The sequence below is a fragment of the Silurus meridionalis genome, chromosome 20 (genome assembly GCF_014805685.1).
Source record: "Silurus meridionalis isolate SWU-2019-XX chromosome 20, ASM1480568v1, whole genome shotgun sequence".
Lineage (NCBI taxonomy): Eukaryota > Metazoa > Chordata > Actinopteri > Siluriformes > Siluridae > Silurus > Silurus meridionalis.
The window spans coordinates 11,488,659-11,514,368 of NC_060903.1; the positions used below are offsets into that span (position 1 = coordinate 11,488,659).

General features: G+C 39.9%; 1 protein-coding gene and 1 long non-coding RNA gene across 2 annotated transcripts in view; both read right to left on the reverse strand.

The window, feature by feature from the left end:
* Positions 1-3,924: 3,924 nt before the first annotated feature.
* LOC124403176 lies at positions 3,925-7,420 on the reverse strand. The gene is made up of 4 exons (XR_006928850.1): positions 7,262-7,420; positions 5,959-6,094; positions 5,741-5,850; positions 3,925-5,620 (listed from the first exon to the last, which is right to left on the reverse strand). It is a non-coding gene; the product is annotated as an uncharacterized LOC124403176 (long non-coding RNA).
* Positions 7,421-12,939: 5,519 nt separating this feature from the next.
* LOC124402937 (cytochrome P450 7B1) overlaps positions 12,940-25,710 on the reverse strand; it is a 31,208-nt gene continuing 18,437 nt past the window's right edge. Inside the window, exons 3-7 of the mRNA XM_046876385.1 lie at positions 14,414-15,052; positions 14,087-14,290; positions 13,723-13,901; positions 13,139-13,571; positions 12,940-12,986 (exon numbers count right to left, since the gene is read on the reverse strand). Coding sequence (XP_046732341.1) covers positions 13,257-13,571; positions 13,723-13,901; positions 14,087-14,290; positions 14,414-15,052 — 1,337 coding nt within the window. The 3' untranslated portion in view covers positions 12,940-12,986; positions 13,139-13,256. The remainder of the gene's footprint in view (positions 12,987-13,138; positions 13,572-13,722; positions 13,902-14,086; positions 14,291-14,413; positions 15,053-25,710) is intronic.

Here is a 25,710-nt window from a genome sequence, read left to right on the forward strand (position 1 = left end):
AAACTATCCAGTACATCTTAAGTAAAACTTTCATAAAGTCATATTAATAGAGTGCATATAAATAAATGATCAGTAATGTGAGTAATGTGAGCAAACATGCTTCTACTAATCAAAAAATCCTTCAACCAGTACCTTCAACATATAGAAATAATACATTCAAACAATACTTGTGTATGTTCCAGCGTAGATGTGAGGTTACATGTATAGCATATATGTGTATGTGTGTATGTGTGAGTAATTTATAAATGTATATGTGTATGTATTAGTATAGGAGTCTGTGTGTGTATGTATATGCATGTGTATGTATATGTGTTTGTGTGGATGAGTGCATACGTGCAGGTTAAATGAGTCACTGTGTAAACAGTAAGAAAAATGTATAGTCCAGTGTATGTAAATGTTAAAGTCCAACGAGCAAAAATGACTGTCTCTGATCCCTGGAGGTCCCCACATCACTGCCATCTGTTTTATGGTTGCCCTTATAAAGAGAGATCTGATAACATGAATAATGCCACAAAACAACAAACTCACAATAAGTAATATCATACCTACAACTGTTCTGTTCCTGCATCTCCTTGTCTACTCACTAGACCCAGGCTGCGGTTCATCAGGTACATCAGGCACACTAATATAAGTAAAATGTTCCGTGTCATGTTAAGTGTCACTCTCATACCTTTCAGCAGCAGCCTTACCTGGAGGTTCTAATACCTCTCCCATCTCTCGTGCTTCCTCCTCTTGGTCAGGAGTGTGTCCTATGTCACCCGTTGTTCCTTCACGGGGTTGCACCCTTGGCACTCTGGTGCAGTGATTCAGATGATACCAAGCGGTACTGCCTTCAACCTGTACTGCTGTCAGAGTAGCTCTCACCACTGTGTATGGACCTCCTCCTCTAGGCTCATTCCACTTCTTCCGGAACACTCTAAGGTAGTTTTGATCACCTGGAACAATGGGATTTGGTGTATCTGGTTCTTGCGCCCGCTCTTTTCTTTTCTCCGGTAATAGACAGACTTATGTATTGCAGTTAGTTGCTGAATATAAGCGAAGGTCCTTTATATGGACCTCTTAAGAAAGGCACAGTCATTGGTCGACCAGTTAGCATTTTATGCGGTGTTAGATGCGTAGTTCTAAAAGTCTGCATGCAATAGGACTTTAGTGCAAGCAGCAAAACATCAACCCAGTTTAATTTAGTACTAGCACAGATTTAGTTAAGTTGAGCTTTTAGAGTGCCATTCATCCATTTATCCTAAGCTGCTGCAACACCTTTTTCACTGTTCTCTGAATAAAACCTGATCCATTATCTGATCTTTTCTCTGATGGTATACCAAACCAAGGTATCACTTCTCTTGTTAAAAACGTAACCACTGTTCCTGCTCTGATCTGCAGATGGCATTGCCTCTACCCATCTGCTAAATCTATCAATGATTCTCTTGCCTTGCATGCCTTTAATCATATCTACATAATCCATAACTATATGTTTAAATGGAACTTCAGGCATTGGAATGTGATTAATTCGAGTAGTATTTTTTCTGACATTGTTCTGGACACATACCTCAGATGTAAATAAAAACTCATCTACAATGGACTGCAGATATAGAGACCAATATCCCTGCAGTTTAATCTTCCTAAGAACTTTACTCTTCCCACAGTGATAAAATCCATGAACATCTGCAATCCGAACCTGCAAAAGTACTGTATGGGCATCAATCATACCTTCATGTGAATGCCAAATACCATTTGCATCCTTTTTAGCTTCTCTCTGATTCCACATGCTCATTTCATAGGGACCTGCTTGCAAACAATATCATCTGGCTGTACCTGGGATTCAATTAGTAATAGGAGCTAATGTTGCAACTTGGCATCCTGATGCCCCTTTGTTTCTGAATCAGCAGCATTATTTATCTTTATAACTAAATCATTGGCCTTTTTATATGATTCATTATAGCTAACCTGCTAGGTGTTATCATGGCAGAAATAAGTTGAACAATCTATTCCGCATGTTGGACTGGTGTGTACTATCACTTTTCTTAAATCCATGCTGCTTCCATACAGACCCAAACAAATGAGACACTTCATGTGCATAAGCAGAATCAGTGTAGATGTTGGCTATTTTCCCATAGCTAACTGACATGCTGTAGCTAAATCTTTTAGCATCTTATCTTTAATTGAAAAATCAAAGGATTTTCTGTATCTTCAAATTAAACATTTTGTACAGATTTCATCATGGGACCAAGATCTCTGGCTTTCTACACTTTACCTATATACAAAGAAACATGCAGAACTGAATCAGGCATTTGAAACCATTTCTCAAGAAAGGTAAAATTGTCTACTTGCATAGCTGCCCCTTGTTTCCCAATGAGTATATACTGAGACATTAATGGTAAATTCCTTTGTTCTGTTTTCGTTGCCATGCCTCTTCCAGTTCTGGATTGCAAGTAGAATAATAAATCATGGTATTCAGACTTCAGAAAGGTAATCTAGCTTCAGGCAGTTGCGCTTCAATATATTTATCCGATTTATTTACATTGTTCTGTACATCAACCCCTAACTGACCCCAACCAATGCACATTAGCCCTATTTATAGTCATCACCAACTGTGTGTTTACACCTTCATGTACCTTCATTTACATATAAGTGATCAGGTGATCACCATATCTGTAACTGTAATTGAAAAAGAGCTATTGAATCAATAGTAGTTTGCTCAGATAACAAAATGGGCAGTATAGCTGTTCTGTTTTTAGCTTTGAGACTCACTCGAGCTGTCATTGGAATTAACTGAGTTTGTCCCGAGAATCCTACGAATTTACCAGACATGGGGAGGTGTTTTGCCTAATTTGAAATTACACACATGTAAGTTGCTCCAGTGTTGACTTACATGTGTACAATTTTACATTCTACTTTAACCTTCAACATCGGTTCTTGTTCAGCCCTAGTTGTTAAAAGTGGCAGTTGAAAAGTGGCACCCTTACTGGTCGCTGAGGTTGAACTGTTACCTAAAACTGATTTGGATAGAACTGACACCAACTCCTTCCACCCCAGGAGGCTGTTGCCATGGATTGGTATATCCAAAAACCTTTTTCTTGTGCTTAAACCTTTTTCTTGTTAGAAAATTCTTCCATCTGCAACTGCGCCATCTTCCTCTGTATCTCTCTTCCCTGGCTTTTCAATTTCAGTTAATTCCACTGCATGAGCCACATGATCACATTATTCTTTGTGAGTCTTAGAAATCAAACCGACTACATCTTCCAGCTTGATTTATACAAGTGCTGGAATAGCATCCATGATGGCTTCTCTGAAGAGTTTGGTTAGCACAGAGTCTCCCTCTGGATCTCTTCAGTTGTTTTTGCACATATGTGAATGGATTCTCATTTTCACCAGTTATTCTCCTTTTAATGCTTCTAGGATCAACTCTGGAGAAATACAGTGTCCTTAGAGCTTGTCACATAGCTAAAAGGCTGAGATCAAAGCCTATACCATCCTGCAAGGTACATAGATTGCACCTGCAAGATAACTGTCATTGAGAATCTCTGGATGTGCTGCTGTACTGTTTCTGCCACACCGCTTCTGTCTCTTCTTGCTCCTTTCTGCTTTCCACTCTCCCTTGCTCTTCCGTTAATTCTACTTTCCCTTCGATTTGCATTTTCCCTTTAATTACAGGATACTGACCCCCTTGTGTATTATAAGGTGGAGGTTTCACAAATGCCTTCTTCAGCTTTTACTCCATCTCTCTGTCTGCTTCTTTAAATATTTTTCTAGCTGTTCTCAAATTTCTCCATGTGTCTTTTGCTTCTTTTTTAAACATATTAATCGCTTCTCTGCTTCTCTTTAAATCCCTCTTTTTACATTTATCACTTACTTTGTAATTTTTTATCAAAGTTTCCATCTCCTCATACAACACTACATTGAATAAACCACCTTACAGCCAGTGAATAAATGAATGAGTTTATTTGTACTTAATCAGGGACAATGCACAGAGAAAGAAGAGATGTCATGTGCCAGGTTATAGCAAAAAAATGCTAATTTCCACCTGCAGTCCCTAGACAGATGTTACATTTGCAAAAGGTCATGAAATACATACAGTATCATACATGGAAACATTATTTCACTCACATCAATAAAATCACTAAAAACACTCTCCACTTCATAATTTAACAGAAGTTATACAAGAAAAACCTTACTTCACTCACATCATTAAAACACTCTCCACTTCATGAATCTAGCACTCACTCACTCACTCACTCACTCACTCACTCACTCACAGTCTACATTGTTCATATCAAAATCATTTAGTGCTCACAAGTTTGCTTTGTTAATAGCCACTGTTTGGTCAGGCGTGTGAATGTGCTATAGTTTGTACATAAAGCCAGTGTGTCCTTAGTGGATGTGTAGCTCCCAACACTGCTTAGTGGATGTTTAGCTCCCAACACCTCTACCAGTGTAGTTGTCATTTTACACTCCTCTTACTCTAAGACTTCCTAATCTTTCAGGGAGACTGCTTTCTGACTTATTAGTGATTATTGTTATAATTAGACTTTTCAAAGTTAAGGCTTCCACTTCCATTGGTGTACTATCAACTGCTTTACGTCAAATTGACCACTGTGCCTTACGAAATACTGGAACCACTGCAAAGTGAGGTGCTTCAATCTGTCTGCCTATTAGTCCTTTACCTTGACTGTACTCCTCACCTCTGTCTAGATATGGTTATACTTGTTGTGTTACGTCAAAATAACCAAAGTGCAATGGCACAACAGGATTGGAAACAAGGATCAATAATAGGTCTAAAACTTTACCCAATTTACATACAGCCACTCGTCTACCAGTCCCTCAGCTTTCAAAACCAAGAAAAAAAAAGTAATAAAACGGGGTACATTTTACTTAAAATAAGCAACAGAACAGGAAAATACAACTTGCCAAGATTTTTTTAAAACAAGTAAATATACCTAGTCTCAAAGAACCCACAGACGTTTTAAAACTAGTGCAGCCAGACTAAAAACAAGTAAATGTTCTTAATACAAACAAAAGATTAAATAATTATTTTCTCAATATATAGGAAAAGTACTTAAATTTAGCAAAGGCTAATGTCATTGTCTTTAAATAAGGCTGTATATGTAGGAATTATATCTTAAAACCAGTAAAGCTAGACTAAAAACAAGCACATCTAAATACTAAGAAATGTTTTAAGAATTATTTTTTCAATTTATAGTAAAATATGCCTAAATTATAATCAAGTGGTTGACAACTATTTTGAAACAAAGCTTTATACCCTAGCATTTTTTAAATAAAATCAGAATATTGTGCTTATAATAAGAGAGAAATAAATAAAAACATTTCATTACATTTTTGTCACCACAACTCCATGAGCTGCATATGGGCAAAACAAAGAATGCAACAAAAACATTTCTGGCCATGGTTTTGTCCATCACCTGTACGGTTAATATCTTGCCTGGTTCTATAGAATCTCAGTAGTTTCAGATGCCAGAAAACAGATACATCACACTAGCACAGATGTCCTCTTTTGGGAAGGTCACCACAGGCATGGTTCCAATCGCCAGTAAGCAATTTGTTTTGCAGACAATCATGACAGGGCTGATGAGTGGTGTCATCTGAAGAAAGGTGTTTGGATCTTCTGCAGATGAATACAAACCCAGAGAAAAACAATTATTACCACAAAGACAATTCACGCTTGTTGTATCTTATGGTAAAGTAAGTAATATGAAATTTCTTATTCATGTTTAAATGCTTTTACCTCAAGAACGTGCAACATAGCTTCACTTGCATGTCCTAACTTCTTGGGTGGAGCCACAGGTGAAGGGAACATTTCTGGTAAAGCCTTTATCAAGGCAAGTGAGTGCTTCACTGGTAAAAACAAAATTAAAGTAATTTTACTTACAGAAGTGAGTTATATAAACAAACTAATACTGGATGTTCATGGGATTTTACATTGTTAACACAGGCAGGAATTACCTTTGACCTACTGTGGTGCTTTCATTAACACCCTATAAAACTGTGCCTTCTCATAAAAGGTCCCCCAGCGGGTCTACAGGTCAGGTTTGAAGTGAGAGTTCCCTCGATCAAGAATCTGATGCAGTTCATCCATGATCTGAAATAGACATACCGATAGCCAGAGAGAAGTGAAAGAAATGGAGAAAGAGAGAGAGAAGGGTTACATAAAGGTGATATCATCAATCATGGAGTTTGTTAAACACTGTAAATATTACACAACCTACCTGTAAGGCCTAAGAAGCATTAGCCTGGTTAATATAAGACTGAATTCTCACAAGTTAACCGTTTTACATTTGTCCATAGCAGTTTGTCTTTGTACCTGCTATGGCTTTTATGTACAAGTCTACATTTATACATAAACACTATCTTTTGACTAGTGACCACTCCACTGGCTGCAGATTTGTCCATCAGCATTGGGAGACGCTGCACCATTACTGTGAGTTCACGGCTGCATGTATACTGGAAGCCACCCCCTGCTGCTCTCTTTATCAAAATCATGCATGTTACTGTATTTCTGTTAAATCGACAGTGAAGATCTTTGGAAAGGACATAGTCTCCTTCTTGTCTAGTACGCTGGAAAAAAGGTGCTTTTTGGTTGCTACAACTCTGTGTCTGTGTATATTACGTGCTGTGGACTTTGGACTGTTCAAAAACATTTTCTTGTGGAGTCTACGCTTTGTTGTTTAGACTATCCACCATTTCAAACTATACGCTTTGATGAAACTGTAATGGCTTATTAAGTTGATGTCCCACACCTTGCACAGGCTACTGAACTTGTGGATGCTGAAAAGATGGTTGATTTGACCTTTTATTACACAATTTGCTACAAGAGGCCAAACATATGTTCAAGTAAGATACCATCTTGAGGATGTAATAGAACTGTACAACATTTAATATGACTTGTACTGTGTTAGCTTCAATGCTCTTAAAGCAATCTAGTAATCTTTGGCTGGTTAAAAACCGACTCAGGATAGACTCGGTGTATAAGAAGATGGTGTGGTTTCTTTAAATAAGCAATTAAGATCTTTGTAAAATCTTTGTAAAATACCAGCTGTATGTATGTATGTATGTATGTATGTATGTATGTATGTATGTATGTATGTATGTATCTATCTATCTATCTATCTATCTATCTATCTATATATATATATATATATATATATATATACACACACAAACAATGTATATATATATGTTTTTACTACAACAGACAGACCCAAATCATTCCCATAAGCACCAATTATACTACACCAAATAGGCTTACCTTTTAGCAGCCGATGCTTGTGGGAAACCAAGCGTTAAATGAAGCAAATCCTCCTGGGTATAGTTACATACACCAGCCCCGTCTACATGGCAGAGGAGTCGGAGTTGCAGCTATTTATAATAATAATCTAAGTGTCACACAAAAAACTAAAAACAAATGTTCTTTACACCAACATAAAATATTTAGTGTCCAAAAGCAGGTCTAGTCAGTAAATTCCATTAATTATTATTTATAGACCCCCAGGGCCCTACTCTGATTTTCTCATAGAATTTGCAGATTTCGTCACAAATTTAGCTACTTCTTTAGACAAAGCGTTAATTATTGGTGACTTTAATATTTATCAGGAAGACTCCTTAAGAACAGCAGTTTCCATTCTAAATTCAATTGGACTAGGACCAACTGAATAGGACCCACTCATAGTGGTGGACACACTCTTGATTTGTTATTAACATTTGGATTAAAATCATAATTCCACAGTCTGAACTATTTTAGATCATTACCTCATCTCTTTTAAATCTACCTCAGTCATTGCATTAGTTCCTCGCCACGTTACTGTGTTAAGCGTACATTCACGTCAGCTACAGCAGCGAGTTTGATCAATAATCCTCCGGAACTGTCGATATTAATTAGATCTCCATCTGACCCCGCAGAGCTCGACTGGGCCACTGAATACCAAGCCACTGAAAACCAAAATGATCAGGGAGAAAAAATTGCACGGTGATATAATGATCATATGCACACCTTAAAACAGACCACTCGGAAATTAGAACGTAAATGGTGTCAAACCAAACTGACGGTATTTCAAATAGCATGGAAGGAGAGCCTCCTAAATTATAGAATCTCTTAGTGCTGCTAGATCAGCATATTTCTCCACCCTCATAGAAAATAACAAGCATAATCCTAGATTTTTATTCAGCACAGTTGCAAAATTAACAGGAAATAAAAGCACTGCGCTAACATGCACACCATCATAAGGTAGTAATAATTATGAACTTTTTTAATAATAAAGTTGAAAACATCAGGCAAGAATGGGTAATAAGACGGGTAATATAAATCCAAACTACTTTACAAGTAACCCTGTAGACAGCAGCGTAATTATAACAGACAATCAACTACAAAGCTTCACTCCTATTAATGAGAATGACTTAATTTTATTAATTTCCTCATAAAAATCATCAACCTGCATTCTTGATCCTTTGCATACAAGTTTTTTTAAACAGATAATTCCAGAGGTAATTGAACCTGTTTTAAAAATAATAAACTCTTCCATTAGCACTGGTTATGTACCTAAATCCTTCAACCCACTAATTAAGAAACCTGACCGTGCCCCTTGTCAGCTGTCCAACTACAGCCAATATCAAACCTCCCCTTTATATCCAAGATTTTAGTAAAGGTTGTAGCACAGCAGTTATGCTCACACCTACTTAGGAATAATATTTTTTAAATGTATCAGTCAGGATTTAGGCCTCATCATAGTGCATGTTATTGGACTCTGATCAGGGTTTTGTCTCTTTACTTGTTTTGCTCGTCCTTAGTGCCGCTTTTGACACCATTGATCATACTATCCTGAGGATCTGTCTTAGGCCCACTGCTTTTTTCTTTATATATGCTGCCTCTGGGTGAAATTATACATAAACATGGTATTTGCTTCCATTGCTATGCTGATGAGACACAGCTGTATATTTCAGCAAAACCAGATGAAAGAGATCAGCTTAACAATGTTGAGAAGTGTGTAAAGGACAAAGACAGTGGATGCTTAATAACTTCCTTCTGCTAAACTTGGATAAGATGGAAGTACTTTTACTAGGACCACATGCAGCTAGAAGCAAACTTTCCGATTACGTAGCATCTCTGGATGGTGTTTCTGTCGCAGTGTGTACAGCAGTCAAAGACCTTGGTGTGATTTTTGACCCGAGTCTTTCCTTTGAGGCTCACGTGAATAATTTTACCAGGATCGCCTTCTTTCACCTTAGAAATACTGCTAAATTTAGAAATATGATCTTACAGGATGCAGAAAATCTAGTTTATGGTTTTGTTACACCTAGATTAGACTACTGTAATGCTTTACTGACTGACTGTCTCAAGACAAAATAAATAACTTATAATATGATGTGCTACAAAAAAACACCATGCAATATATTGTTTTAGTAAGTATTAAAGTGAAATCGTAAAAAGGGAGCTGGTACCATTTAAGAAATGTACAAACACATTTTTATCGCACACGTCCTACTCTCAACACTGTACTCAGTAACTACTTTAGCGTAACTATATGCCTCACTGTGGATTCCCTCACGTCTCTGTCTTGTTGTGAAGGGCCTCGTCAAGGTTGTGCTTGGATAGTGTGATGCAGCTTTCCTTAGTGTTGATTTAACAGTGCTTACCAAGTTATGAAATCCTATTACCCTACAGAATCTTTAACATATTTAGAATATGCATCAGTCTTCATTTTTACTCCTTTCATTTGTACAATCTTTTCAATAACAGTTCAACCGAGGTGTTTTTGAATTTTCAGAAAATCTAAGTTGTTTTAATATTCCACAGGTGAAGGCCAATTTATGGCCAATTATAAGTAATCAATAAATAATGCCCTCATTAAGACAATATCCTTCATGTGAAGCTTTCAGTTTGGTGAAAAATTACCTTAGATAAAAGATAAATATAAAATAAAACTCTCACGAGCAATAGCTGGCCCAAAAGTAATAGATTTATTCTCATCACTGCATAGGAGAAAAACTCAATTGCTAACAAGGAAGTACATAGGGCTAGAGTTTGGGATAGGGTTATATTAAAGATCTAACATAGCAAAAATATTATTTGTGTTTTGGGATTTTAGGTCTATTCTAGCTTGTATATCACAGAACAATGCAACTACAACTGCAACTTCCATTCTCTTCAAGTGCCTTATATAATTCAGAATATGACTCCTTTTGTTTTTTAAATCCCTTTTTTTCGTTATACAAATAAATCTAAATAACAAGATGTAATAAGATTCTGGCTACCAACATATATGTGACTACAGCATATAATGATAGATTAACTAATAAAAAGACAACCTGGCAACAGGTCAGTAACATGATTGGTTATAAAAAGAGAATCATGGAGGGACAGATAAGCAAAGGTTCAGCAATTTGCAAAAAACTGCATCTATAAATTGTGCAACAATTTCAGCATAATGATCCCCAACATAAAATTGCAACTACTTTAAATATATCATCGTCTACATTTCATAATATAATCAATTGGTGCCTCTGGGATCTGGAGAAATCTTTGTGCGCAGGGGACAAGGGTGAAAATCTGCATTTGATGCCAATGATTTTCAGGCTCTCAAAGAGCACTGCCTTAAAATCAGGCATGATTCTTGACTAATACTAATTTAACATAGACTAAGACAAAAACTAAAAGATTTCCTCAGAAAAATTTACATTTTAAATTATTTTTGCAAACCATGAACACTACCCAACCCCAATCCTATTTCTAAATAGGAGTTATGTGATGTGCTAGCAGTCGCATAACTGGAAATTACTTTTGGTGTAATTGTAACTATGCAAAAGAAGCTTATCATTGTTATCTATGCAATAACATTTTTTACATTTTTTTTTTTATTTTTTACTCCTCTGGTTTAGTTTTCTTTAGTCTCATTGTTTAGTTGTAAGATAATTTTTCAGTGATATGGGTAAATTTATTTTGCTCTTAAAGCATACTAATAAACTTGTTTCATAAAATACGGCTGCAGTGTGTCATTACAGCAACATTGCAATAATATATATACAGTGAGGAAAATAAGTATTTGAACACTCTGCTATTTTGCAAGTTCTCCCACTTAGAAATCGTGGAAGGGTCTGAAATTGTCATCGTACGTGCATGTCCACTGTGAGAGACATAATCTAAAAAAAAAAAAATCCAGAAATCACAATGTATGATTTTTTAACTATTTATTTGTATGATACAGCTGCAAATAAGTATTTGAACACCTGAGAAAGTCAATGTTAATATGTGGTACAGTTGCCTTTGTTTGCAATTACAGAGGTCAAACGTTTCCTGTAGTTTTTCACCAGGTTTGCACACACTGCAGGAGGGATTTTGGCCCACTCCTCCACACAGATCTTCTCTAGATCAGTCAGGTTTCTGGCCTGTTGCTGAGAAACACGGAGTTTGAGCTCCCTCCAAAGATTCTCTATTGGGTTTAGGTCTGGAGACTGGCTAGGCCACACCAGAACCTTGATATGCTTCTTACAGAGCCTCTCCTTGGTTATCCTGGCTGTGTGCTTCGGGTCACTGTCATGTTGGAAGACCCAGCCTCGACCCATCTTCAATGCTCTAACTGAGGGAAGGAGGTTGTTCCCCAAAATCTCGCAATACATGGCCCCGGTCATCCTCTCCTTAATACAGTGCAGTCGCCCTGTCCCATGTGCAGAAAAACACCCCCAAAGCATGATGCTACCACCTCCATGCTTCACAGTAGGGATGGTGTTCTTGGGATGGTACTCATCATTCTTCTTCCTCCAAACACGTTTAGTGGAATTATGACCCAAAAGTTTTATTATGGTCTCATCTGACCACATGACTTTCTCCCATGACTCCTCTGGATCATCCAAATGGTCATTGGCAAACTTAAGACGTGCCTGGACATGTGCTGGTTTAAGCAGGGGAACCTTCCGTGCCATGCATGATTTCAAACCATGACATCTTAGTGTATTACCAACAGTAACCTTGGGAACGGTGGTCCCAGCTCTTTTCAGGTCATTGACCAGCTACCCCCGTGTAGTTCTGGGCTGATTTCTCACCTTCCTTAGGATCATTGAGACCCCACGAGGTGAGATCTTGCATGGAGCCCCAGGCCTAGGGAGATTGATAGTCATGTTTAGCTTCTTCCATTTTTCTAATGATTGCTCCAACAGTGGACCTTTTTTCACCAAGCTGCTTGGCAATTTCCCCGTAGCCCTTTCCAGCCTTGTGGAGGTGTACAATTTTGTCTCTAGTGTCTTTGGACAGCTCTTTGGTCTTGGCCATGTTAGTAGTTGGATTCTTACTGATTGTATGGTGTGGACAGGTGTCTTTATGCAGCTAACGACCTCAACCAGGTGCATCTAATTTAGGATAATAAATGTAGTGGAAGTGGACATTTTAAAGGCAGACTAACAGGTCTTTGAGGGTCAGAATTCTAGCTGATAGACAGGTGTTCAAATACTTATTTGCAGCTGTATCATACAAATAAATAGTTAAAAAATCATACATTGTGATTTCTGGATTTTTTTTTAGATTATGTCTCTCACAGTGGACATGCACCTCGATGACAATTTCAGACCCTCCATGATTTCTAAGTGGGAGAACTTGCAAAATAGCAGGGTGTTCAAATACTTATTTTCCTCACTGTGTGTGTGTGTGTGTATATATATATATATATATATATATATATATATATATATATACAGTACAGACCAAAGGTTTGGACACACCTTCTCATTTAAAGAGTTTTCTTTATTTTCATGACTATGAAAATTGTAGAGTCACACTGAAGGCATCAAAACTACAATTAACACATGTGGAATTATATACATAACAAAAAAGTGTGAAACAACTGAAAATATGTCATATTGTAGGTTCTTCAAAGTAGCCACCTTTTGCTTAGATTACTGCTTTGCACACTCTTGGCATTCTCTTGATGCCTACTTTGAAGAACCTACAATATGACATATTTTCAGTTCACTTTTTTGTTATGTATATAATTCCACATGTGTTAATTTATAGTTTTGATGCCTTCAGTGTGACCCTACAATTTTCATAGTCATGAAAATAAAGAAAACTCTTTGAATGAGCAGGTGTGTCAAACTTTGGTCTGTACTGTGTATATATATATATATATATATATATATATATATATATATATATATATATAAACGTTCCCATCATCTATTATTTTTTTTATGTAAATGTAGGAATTAATAATGAATGAGGTCAGTGTCCCACTACCATTATTGCCTTCAATATAGTCCTTCTACAGATCCTGTCTCTCCATGCTGTTTATTTTTAATCTATATCTAAAGGAGATCTGATTTTCAGGTGGCATTATGCCGAGACCTGCTCGGCTTTTGTTCATTGTTGCACTCTGCTGACCGGCATTGAGCTGCAAATCACACATCAACAGTGTAATGCACAAAAATTGCTTTAGCTCATTTATGGCAAAGAATCGTCCAGGACACATGGTAGCCCCTGATCCAAATGGCATGTGGTAGTAACGAACCTTCAGATTGCTTTTGTAAAATTCTGTTTTTATCTTTCCATTTTCCACAAACCGGTTAAACTGGTATTGCTGCAGAACACACACACACACACACACACACACACACACACACACACACACACACACACATCACAGTTAAGTTTTAGAATAATTTTAACTTATTATCATAGCTTATCAGAATCACATTGATATCATCCTTACAGATTTACAGAAGAGTTACCTGTGGATTTGGGTAGATCTCAGGGTCCAAATGTGTGCTCTGGGGGTAAAGAGCAACAATGTCTCCTTTACGCAAACAAACCGAGCAGTGAGGGTTCAGACGCAGACAGAAATCCTCCTGAACCACCCGGATATTCATTGAGACAGAAGAAAGACGGAGACTTTCATTAATAGCACTCTCTACAGTGGAGAAGGAAACCAGGGGACAAAAAAAACAAGTGCCGAGTGGGTGAGAGCGAGGGGGAGACATGGAGATAAATAGAGATATGAGTTAGTAGTTATCTGCAAAAAGTTTTTGCAATCTGTATCATTTAATTTTAATGTGTTAACAAATGTGAATGTGGGCATGAGTCTGTATGAGTTACCAAGGTAAATGAGTTTCTCTAGGTGCTCTCGATTCAGTTTGTCACACTTAAGAATGGACCCAGGCTCCTTTTCTCCAAACATGCCTATAATCTCATCTCGCACAACTGAAAATGCCTGTGGGCTAGAGAGGAGGTGGTACAGACACCAGAAGCATGCCGGAATAGTGTTCCCCACTGATGCCCACAGGATTGCAAAGTGGTGTGCTAGAAAGGGAAAGAATTTTGCAAGGTTCTGTTATAATTGTCAAACCACAATGCAAAATTATTTAAACTATACCAGTTGTTTCTTTTATTGTCTATTTGAAGTACTGTATATCTATATTTTACCTGCTTTATCCATGTCTTTCAGTGTGTCATACTGTTGGAAAATATCCTTACGTGCCTGTACAAACTCTGATGGACATGTCCATGTGGCCATTCCATTAGGATGAAAAAACCTGATTAGTTGCTCCCGAATAGATTTAGTTTTCCCCAGCAGACCAATGGGTATTCGGGCAATTAACAGAGGAAACATTGCATCAAACTTCCTAAAGTTATCCCGCAGAGCATCTAGCCAACTCTTACTGTCCAAGTTTGAGTGAACCTCCATGTTTATTTGTGGGGGTTGCCCATACAGTGTCAGAAACGTTGCCTTAAACATCACACGTTCACAGAACTCATATAGGCCTTCCTCCCGCCAATCACACTCTCTTTTCATCACATGGCTGGAGAAGAATACATTTTGTAAGACCAGCTGCAAGTTTCCCATCATTTTCAGAGTTAAAGAGTTTAGAGTTGAGCCCTGAAGGAGCAGAAATGATCTCTGTATTTTGTCACTCAAGCCAGGGAATCTTCCAGTGCACATAGCAGGATAGCCAAAAGTTGTGGAAGCCGCTGCATCTGAAAACTCATGGAAGTCCAGCTGCTTCCCCTGCTTAATGACAGCTGGGTACAGGAGCGGGTTCATCACAAATGTCATGTATTTACCTACAACAGGACACACACGTTAAAAATCTTTTAAATGTAGTTTTCTTACATATTGACTATAATTATATAATAACAAGAAGTGATTCATATATTCATTGTTGGATGGTTATTAGCAATCAGAATTCTGTGTGATGAACTTAACTCCAGGGCCATGAGGGAGATGTCAGCTTTAGGGCTGCAACTACCCAGCCAACATGTCCATGTGGGCCCCACATGGGTTTTATCTGGGTTATATGGGCATCATGTGGGCATGGGGTCAGAGTGGGCACTTTGATGGGCTGAATGTGGGCCCCAGTTAGGCTGCCCATTTTGTTTATTCGAGGGTCTTGTATGAGCCACATTTGGGCTATATTTATCTATATTTCTGACAAGAAATCTATCATTCAATTATTCAATTGATGATAAATTCAATTGATATGTTTTTTGCGTGTTTTATAACATCAACAGATTTTTAAAAAAAAGTATATATTAACAATAACATGATATGACCTTAAAAATAAATAATTAAATAAATCGGTTGTGGAGCTCACAAAGTCTCTCATTGGCTCCTGTGTTCCCGCCTTCTGATTCTGAAGAAACGATCATCACTCACTACACTGGAGCACCTGACCTGACCTGGAGAACATGACCTCTCTGTCACGGTAAAAAAATTAGGTTTTGTTTTAAATTAATCACATTTTACTGTTGTTTTGATTTAGTGTATACTTCTGAAAGATTTGTGGTAATTAAAGTAACACGCACGATATAAAGAAGGTCAGTGTGGAGAGTGAACTGGTTTACCTCAGAGATAAACACCTGTGGAGAACTGAATATTCTTAACGATTAGCAGATAACTAGGACATTGTCTACTAAAATGTGGAAATAACGACTTTTCAAACCATTTTCACCCGTGTTTTCTCCATATAGTGTCCTCATGATAACAGGACGGTGAAACAGTAAAAGCACTGTGGAGTCTCTTTCTCTTTACTAGCTTTTATAACGTGTATATACAATACACAGAGAAAAGCTCTGAGGAGATTGTGACAATACATGACTATTTTAATGTGATTTAGGTGAAATAGGTAGAGGTGATGAAAAACGTTAATTTTTACATCATTTCTAAACATTAATAAAAATATGATACGTTATGATTACGGTAAAGATAAGGTAAATTTGCGCCATTCAGAAAGTCAGTCAGAAGCCTTTTCTGTCTTCTCTTTCTTTACTGTTTTGTAGGTGTGCAGCTGAGGAATCTGCATAGACCCACCAGTGAACTATTCTACTTTAGTAATTCTGTTATTCCTGTTTCCTGTTTTTTTACTTGAATTATTTTAAATTAAATGTGATTTACACATTCTGAGTTGAAGTAATATATTTTTCACAGTTCAAATACTCAACCATGTAATTTTAAACATAGAGCAGCACATACAATCAACTAATTAGTTATTTGTTTGGTCAGGGACAGTTTTACATTGTAACTGAGGTTTGAATGGTTTTTCAGTGATTTTTCCATAGTAAGATTAAATACACATTAAGTTCACCCACAGAAATCAATGATGAAATTAATAAATGGGACCCAATTCTCACCCACTGTGGTCCCATAAGGGGCCCACATGTAGCCCACATTGGCCCCATTTTTAACACCTATTTGGGACCCAAATAGGCCCATATAAAGAACAGCTATATGGGCCCCACTTAGAGCCCAACATGGACCCATCTGTCGCCCTTCTGGGCTAACACACATGGGGCCCATGTGGAGCCGATGGACAAATTTCTCTGGGCCCCATTTGGGCCCAAATGGGACAGCCCATGAAAAACCCACATGGGGCCCACATGACAATGTAGGCTGGGTAATGATTATTTTGATAAACGATTAATTACACGATTATATTTTCTTCTTCGAGTAATCAATTTATAATATATATATATATATATATATATATATATATATATATATATATATATATATACACACACACACACACACATATACTGTGTGTGTGTGTATATATATATATATATATATATATATATACACACACACACACACACACACACACATATACTCAAATATACATACATACATACACACAGTGGTGTGAAAAAGTGTGATTTCTTATTTATTTGTATGTTTGTCACACTTTAATGTTTCAGATCATCAGATCAGTAAGCATGTGAATACCAAACATTTGCAATTGGAACAATTTTCTGAAAGAATTGCAAGGGTGCTGATATTTTTGGCCACGAGTGTATATATGTTAATGTTTCAGACCAATTAATTTAATTCAAACCAAACTAATTTAAATATTAGTAAAAGATAACACAAGTGAACACAACATGCAGTTTTTAAATAAAGGTTTTTATTACTGAGGGAAAACAAAAACATTTATCCAAAACTACATGGCCCTGTGTGAAAAAGTGTTTGCCCCCTAAACCTAATAACTGGTTGGGCCACCCTTAGCAGCAACAACTGCAATCAAGCATTTGGGATAACTTGAAAATGAGTCTGTTACAGCTGTCAGGGTGCGAATGAAACGGAGGCGGAAGCCGAAGTACGGCTCGATCGGGTTTAATACAGAGAGTGAGGGAGAGAGATACACACAAGCACACGCGCACACACACTCACACACGCCCTCGGCAGTCTTTGGGTAGAGAGAGTACGAGGTGCGCTTGGGGAGAAGCGTGGCATAAAGAGTCCTGCATTAAGCCATAAACACATACACATAGACCGCATGTAGCGTCCAACACATATAATAACGAACCCTGGATGAATGTGAGAGAGAGTGGTTATGTAGGAGCGGGGTGGAGTGATGAGGTGCTTCAGGTGTGCGTGATTAGGCCTGGAGCTCCAGAGAGAGTGGAGGCATAATTGATGATGAGCCCCAGGTGTGCGTGGTTAAACCTGGAGGTCTAGGTACAGCGGAGGAATAGAAAGCCACCAAAAGGGGCGCGGCAGGTGGTTCCCTGACATTTACCCCCCCCCCCCATCCCCCCTGAGGGGGCGGTACCTGACGCCCCAAACCCACAGACGCCCGGCGGGCCAGGGCACTCGGAGGAGGATCCTGGGTCGAAAGGGACCTGGTCAGAACCGCCGCGGAACCGGAGAAGGCCGGGGAGGACCTGAGGCGGAGCGCAGGAACCGGACGATGCCTATCCCGAAGACACAGGACGGAACCATGCTCCCAGCGGAGGTCCGGAACGGCGTGTAGCTCATCGTGGAGGCCAGAAATGGAGCGAAACCATTGGCGAAGATCGGAGCCAGGACGAAGGCCGGATACAGAGAGACGCCTCCAGCGGCGACCGGGGACAGAGAGCTGCTTGTAGCGGAGACTGGGGACCGAGGGACGCCTGCAGCGGAGGCCGGAGACAGAGAGACGTCTTCAGCGGAGGCCGGAGGCGGAGAGACGTCTTCAGCGGAGGCTGGAGGCGGAGAGACGTCTTCAGCGGAGGCCAGAGGCGGAGAGACGTCTCCGGTGTAGGACAGGGACCAAGCTGTGCCCGCAGCAGAATCCAGAGGCTGAGCGACCTTCACAGCGGAGACCAGAGACTAAGTGATGCCCTCAGCGGTGATCAGGGGTGGATTGACGCCCACCATGGAGGTCTGGAGCAGAGTAATGTCCAGCACGGAGATCGGAGGCCGAGTGATGCACTCGGTGGAGACCGGGAACAGAAGAACGTCCACAGCAGTGTCCAGAGGGCGCGCGTCACCCACGGTGGAGTCCAGAGGCCATGACGACGCGTTCAGAGGAACTCGGAGGTGTGGCTTTGCCCGGAGAGGAGCCCAGAGGTGAGACGTCTCCTGGAGAGGGACGCTGAGGCGTGGTTTCGCCTTCAGACGGCACTGGAGATGTGGTTTCGCCTTTTGGGAGACTTGGGACTGAGACGTCTTCGTCGGAGGAGCTTAGGAGCGAGACGTCGCATTCAGGGGTGCCCAAGAGCGAGACGATGCCGACGGAGGAGCTTGGGGCGAAACGTCGCCATCGGAGGAGCTCAGAGGCGTGACGTCGTCATCGGAGGAGCTCAAAGGTGTGACGTCGCCATCGGAGGAGCACAGAGGCGTGACGTCGCCATTCGAGGAGCTCAGAGGTGAGACGTCGCCATCAGAGGAGCTTGGGGCTATGGTGTCGCCCTCAGAAAAGTCCATTCCTTTTGCGGCCAGGTGGTGGTACGACGTCCTTTTTGCGGCCAGGCGGCGGTACGATATCCCTGTTGTGGCCAGGCGGCGGCACGACGTTCCCTTCGAGGCCAGGCAGTGGCACGACGTTCCCTTCGTGGCCAGGCGGTGGCACGACGTCCCTTTCGCAGCCCGGTGGCGGTACAAAGTCCTTTCTGCGGCCCGGTGGCGGTACGAAGTCCTTTTCGCGAGAACCACGAAACAGAGTGGCGTGCTTGTAGATGTTCTGAGATGGCGCGGCCTGCTCGTAGGAATCCTGAGACAGCGTGGCACGCTCGTAGATGCTCTGAGACGGAGTGGTGCGCCCACTGGCGCTCCGTAACAAAGCAGCGCACTTGTAGACCTCCTGGGGTGGAGCCGCGCGCTCGTCGAAGCTCAGTGACGGAGGTGCGCACTTTTGGAGGCACTGGAACGGAGCCGCGCGCTCGTGGGAAACCGGGAACGGAGCGGAATCAGAACCGAGGTGGCTGCAGTGTGGAGCCGCCACAGTCAGAGCAAATCCCACCTCTGAGGTACGGCTCGCACCGGGGTGATAATCCGATCATTTCTCTTGTAATATTTTTTATTTTTTTTTTTATCCTTTTCAGGAGGTTCGCTATTCTGTCAGGGTGCGAATGAAACGGAGGCGGAAGCCGAAGTACGGCGTTTAATACAGAGAGCGAGGGAGAGAGATACACACAAGCCCGTGGCAGTCTTTGGGTAGAGAGAGTCCAAGGTGCGTTTAGGGAGAAGCGTGGCTGATGCAGGATATTGGATTCCGGATGAAACGGAACATAAAGAGTCCTGCATGAAGCCATAAACACATACACATAGACCGCACGTAACGTCCAACACATGTTATAACGAACGCTGGGTGAATGTGAGAGAGTGGTTTATGTAGGAGCGGGTTGAGTGATGAGGAGCTTCAGGTGTGCGTGATTAGGCCTGGAGCGCCAGAGAGAGTGGAGGCATGATTGATGATGAGCCCCAGGTGTGCGTGGTTAAACCTGAAGCTCTAGGGAGAGCGGAGGCATAGAAAGCCAACAAAGGGGGCGTGTCAGCTGATTCCCTGACAACAGCACTGTGAAGAACTTTGGTTCACTCAATGCAGAATTGTTGTAATTCAGCCACATTGGAGGTTTTTCGAGCATGAACCACATTTTTAAGGTCATGCCACAGCATCTCAATAGAATTCAGGTCAAGACTTTGACTAGGCTCCAATTTGTTTTTCTTCAGCCATTCAGAGGTGGACTTGCTGGTTTTGGATCAGAAACCATGTTTGATTTAGCTTGAGGTCACGAACAGATGGCCGGACATTCTCCTTCAGGATTATTTGGTAAACAGCAGAATTCATGGTTCCATTTATCACAGCAAGTCTTCCAGGTCCTGAAGCAGCAAAACAGCCCCAGACCACCACACTACCAAGACCATACTTTACTGTTGGCATCAATCAATCAGTGAATCTCTGACTACATTTTTACAGTCTATGTTTCCGGTTTGGCTTCAGCTTCCCGCGGGTTTCCCTGCCATCGAGATCGAGAGAGTGCAGAGAGCCCCCCTTCCTTCTCAATTAACAACAAACACACCGCCGAGGAGTGTTATTGTGCGGTTCCTCCGCTTCCCAGTAAGAGAGGCGGTTTTGAGAGCTGCCAGGAAAACACTGGTTAACCCTAGTGGTGCCACGTTAACTTATCGGCAGAGGTTGTGCGGAAACGGCGAGCATTTGGAGGCGTGTGTAAAATAATGGTGGATCGAGGGGTATACCGTGGCTTTGCTTATCCAGCTAGACTCCGCTGTTTACACAATGGAAAGATAATTTTATTTGACACTGTGGAGGCAGCTACTAACTTTCTGGATGCAGCTGAGTGATCTCTTGCTTTTCCTTAGACAATAGGATTATTCCCTTTAATCACTTCAAGGGCATTTCATGTTTCTCCTTACTAAACTTGAACACAATTATATGGCTTTTTCAAGGTGTTGCAGGACCACTCGATGGAATTTTTTTTGTTGGGACAAACTTCGGTTCTATATTTAGGACTGTTATGCCGGGTCTGCACTAAAGTTTTTTTAATTTTTCTTCTCTTTGTTTATAGGTTGTATTAAATTTATATTTTTTCTTATTAAGGTTAATAGGGTAGACTTTATTTGTTTATTTCTAGGAGTTTTTAGGAGGTTCTTTCTGTCTGTCGTGTTTCTGGGTGGTCAACGGCGGTGTTGGTGGATGGTATGTGTGATGAGTTGATATGTGAGCCATATCGTTTTGGGATGTGGCAGAGGGGGGAGGGTTAGTGGGGGTTATTGTTTATGTTTAGGAGAGCCGGTTATATTACAGAGTTATGTTGTCTTGATCTTACTTCTGTCAGTCCACGGCATTCGAATACTTTAAACAGCACTGATGTATGTCTGATCTGACTAGGGTGGTCACATGGAATGTGAAGGGCATGGGTAATGTAGTCAAAAGAAAGAAAGTTCTAACATTCTTGAAAAAGGAAAGGGTAACTATTGCACTCCTACAGGGGACACATTTGTCAGATGCAGAACATTTAAATCTTAAAAGGGACTGGATTGGAGAGGTATATTTTAGTTCTTTCTCATCAAATAAACAGGGCGTGGCCATTTTGATACATAAAAGTTTATCTTTTATCTTAGAACAGGTTGAAAAAGATTTTATACTTTATATTAAAGATGGTCCTATTGTTTAATAATAAGTGTAATGGCCTGGGGATTATGGCTGGGGACTTTAATTGTGTCATGAATGGTAGGTTAGACAGATCATCTTTCACAAGATCATCTGCCTGTTCTTCACGAACTCTGCAAAATATGTGTCGTGCTTCAGGCTTAGTGGACATATGGAGAGAGCTACACCCAGGGGTCAATGATTTTAAATTTATTCTTCTCCCTATAATTCTTATTCCAGATTAGACTATCTATTCTTGCCTTCCAGATTTGTTAATTGTGTAAGATCCTGTGAAATTGGTCCAGTGGTTCTTTCCAGTGTATTTAGATTTAACAGAATTTTCAACCCCAAAATCTTCTTACTGAAAATGTAACAGTTCTCTTCTTAATGACAACACTTTCTGCCAGTTTCTTAAAGAAAAATATCCCAGTACTGGCAGGATAATGAATTCTGTCCAGTGAACAGCACCACCAAATGGGATGCAGCTAAGGCCACCTTAAAGGGCCACATTATCTCTTTTGCCACATGGTGTAAAAAACAAAAGGCAGAGAACAGGAAACATTAGAGGAAGAGATTAAAAGATTGGAATTTATTCTTAAAATTTCACCCACGCAAAACAACTGGAATTTTCTAATTGGTGCCAGATCTAAACTAAACTTAAACTATTCAGAACATGTAAAAAAGTTAGTGATGGTCAGCAGGCAAAGGTTTTAGCAGTATGGGAATAAACCCAGTCATCTCTTGGCATATCAACTCAAATGGGAACAAGCTGAAAGGTTTATTAGGGCCATTGAAACCGATGAGGGAGTAGTTTCACATGATCCAGCTGAAATAAACTTTTTTATGAGAATCTGTATACCTCCTCTTGCACACCCCAAGACCCTGCCACTTTTTTGGATAGGATACCCCTACCCTCAATCTCAGACGAGGACCAGGTCTTTCTCAATACCCCTCTGACAAAAGGTTAAATCTTTGCCGCTATTCAGTCTATGCCTAGTGGGAGGGAACTAGGGTTGGATGGCTTCCCTCCGGAATTTTACAAAAGTTTTTGGCATGTGCTGTTCCCTATTTTCATGCCAGTAGTTAATAACATTTTGGAAGAGAGTCTTACTCCAGATTCCTGGAGGACTGCTTCTATTAGCTTGACCCCCCACAAAAGGAAAGATGTAGACTTAAAAAAGCCTTAGCTCGTCGCCTGGAAAAGATTCTTCCTAAGATCATTAAACCAGACCAAACTGGATATATTAAATCCCGTTATGGTTCAGACAACGTTCGTTGTCTGTTAAACACAATACAGCATCTGATGGTGACCCGGCTGCTATAATATCTCTGGATGCAGAGAAAGCGTTCGACAGGGTTGAGTGGAGGTTTTTATTTCAAGTGTTGGACAAATTCAATTTGGGCTCCAACTTTATCAAACTAGTGAGACGACTTTACTCTAGCCCGTCAGCTGTGGTTAATACTAACAGTTTACTATCAAGTAGACTCTCGATCCAAAGAGGCTGCCATCAGGGCTGTCCCCTGTCGCCACTCTTATTTGCTTTATATATCAAACCTTTGGCAGAAAGTATTTGCATAGGGGCATCCGGGGGGTTATGGCAGGTGGGATGGAACACCGTCTATCATTATATGAGGACGATGTTCCTCTTTACTTAAAGCAGCCACAGTTATCCATTCCCAGTCTGTTAATCAATTTGGTAAATTTACTGGATATAAAATAAATTTTGGAAAATCCCAGGCCATATTTTTGAATACCCCACAACCTGTTAATTTACATTGTACCTTTCACATCACTGACTCTGGGTTTCTTTATTTGGGCATACACATAACCTCTGACTTAAAGGATTTATTCTCTAAGAACTACTCACACTTAATGGCAAGACTTAAGCAAGATATGAATAGGTGGACCCCTTTACCAATTTCTTTCTTTGGAAGAATTAATACAATCAAAATGAATGCGCTCCCCCATTTACTCTATTTATTTCAGTGTATACCCTGTTACTTGGATCAGAATTTGGATCAGAAGATCTAAATGCAGCTATTGGTAAGTTTACATGGAACAATAAAACACCTAGGATTAAACTTGCTTCTCTTTTGAAGCCAAGGGAGTGTGGGGGTGGCTCTTTGCCCAATATGCAGCTATTTTATTTGGCTGCTCAGATTAAACAAATGCTTAGGTGGTTTTTAAATTATACAGACTCCTTGTGGGTCAGTATGGAATCTTTTGCATGCGTGCCAAGAATGCGAACAACCCCTTCCGTTTATTCATAACTTTAAGGAGGTCCAGTAGCTGGAAATTTTTTGCTATTAAACACACACACATCTTTTGGCTTGGGATGATGCCAGGAAGTATCTCAATGTACCCAAGAAATTGTCCATGCAATCCCCAATTGCTTTACACCCTGACTTCCCTGACTCGTTAGCTAGTATTGACCTTCTGGCCTGGGCAGAAAAGGGTATATCTAATTTGGCTAGTTTATTTACAGGAAAGGTCTTTAAATCTTTTAAAACGTTTAGGATAGATTACCAAATTCCCAAAACAGATTTTTTCTAATTTCTCCAATTACATCATTTTATTCAGTCTGAAATGAGATGGAAACTTTCTGGGAAAATTCGCTGGGAGCTTTCTGATGTTGGAAATAGTCTTCTTCCGGGGGCACTAAAGGGTCCGATTTCTTATCTGTATTCTCTGTTATCAGAAACCTCTTCCCCTTTAAATCCTTTAAGAAAGGTTTGGGAAAGGGATATGGGCCAATCATTTACTGATGACGAATGGCTCTCTATACATGAGGAGGTTTTTCATAAATCAATCTCACACTCTGTGCATGAGCCAATTTATATACAGGCATGGGCGTAAATTTCATTTAACAGTAGGGGGGGGACAATAAATATAAAATTTCTCATGAGCAATTTTTGAAGAGGGACAAATAATACAGTCAAATTGTACTTACAGTATAAAGATATGTCTCCACAGTGACTTTGTTTCTATCATTATTATTATTGCATGGAGACTGCGTCAATAACAATGGTAATTCAAACTGCTTTACATAAATTAAGTAAAACGATCACAAAAAAAAAAAAAAAAAATCACAACAATAAAAACAAGGAATTAAAATAAATGTTTAACATTTTATTTACAAATTAAATTGTGTGTTAATGTTAAGTTAACATTATACCAAGTCGTCCCAAATAAAACACTGCATGGGAAACAGCTTTTGGCGTGTTAGTTGCAGTGCACTATGCTACAAGCTATCGTAAACAAGCTAACTAGATAAGTCATATTTGAATCGCTAATAGAGCAGATTCATGGAAAATTACATCGCTAATCAGCATTTTTGCCACAACTAATTTATGAATGAGTCTGCATCAATTACATTAAAGAGAATCGCTTTATTTAAAGTGAACAAAAAACACTAGTTAATGGAGTTGCAGACACACCTGACTCGTGTGTGTAGAGTAGGTGAAATTAACTGGGAACGCAGGCAGTGGGTCAAACCACTGTGAGGAAGGGGAGGGGGAACTCAACTGTTTCTAAATGCACAATTATTTAGGTATACATACATATATTTTTCATATAATAGAGAATGCGATTTTTAAAAAAAATCTTTTTTTGACAACTCTCGGATGGGGGGGACATGTCCCCCCTGTCCCCCCCAGGATTTACGCCCATGTATACAGGATATATCTTATCCCAGTACGCCTCCACAAAATGTACCCAAATGTATCTCAGATGTGTTTTAAATGTAAATCTGAAACAGGAACATTGATGCATTTATTTTGGGACTGTAAGAACATTAAACCTTTTTGGCATGAGGTACATGATATGGTTCAGAAAATGCTGGCTAGAAA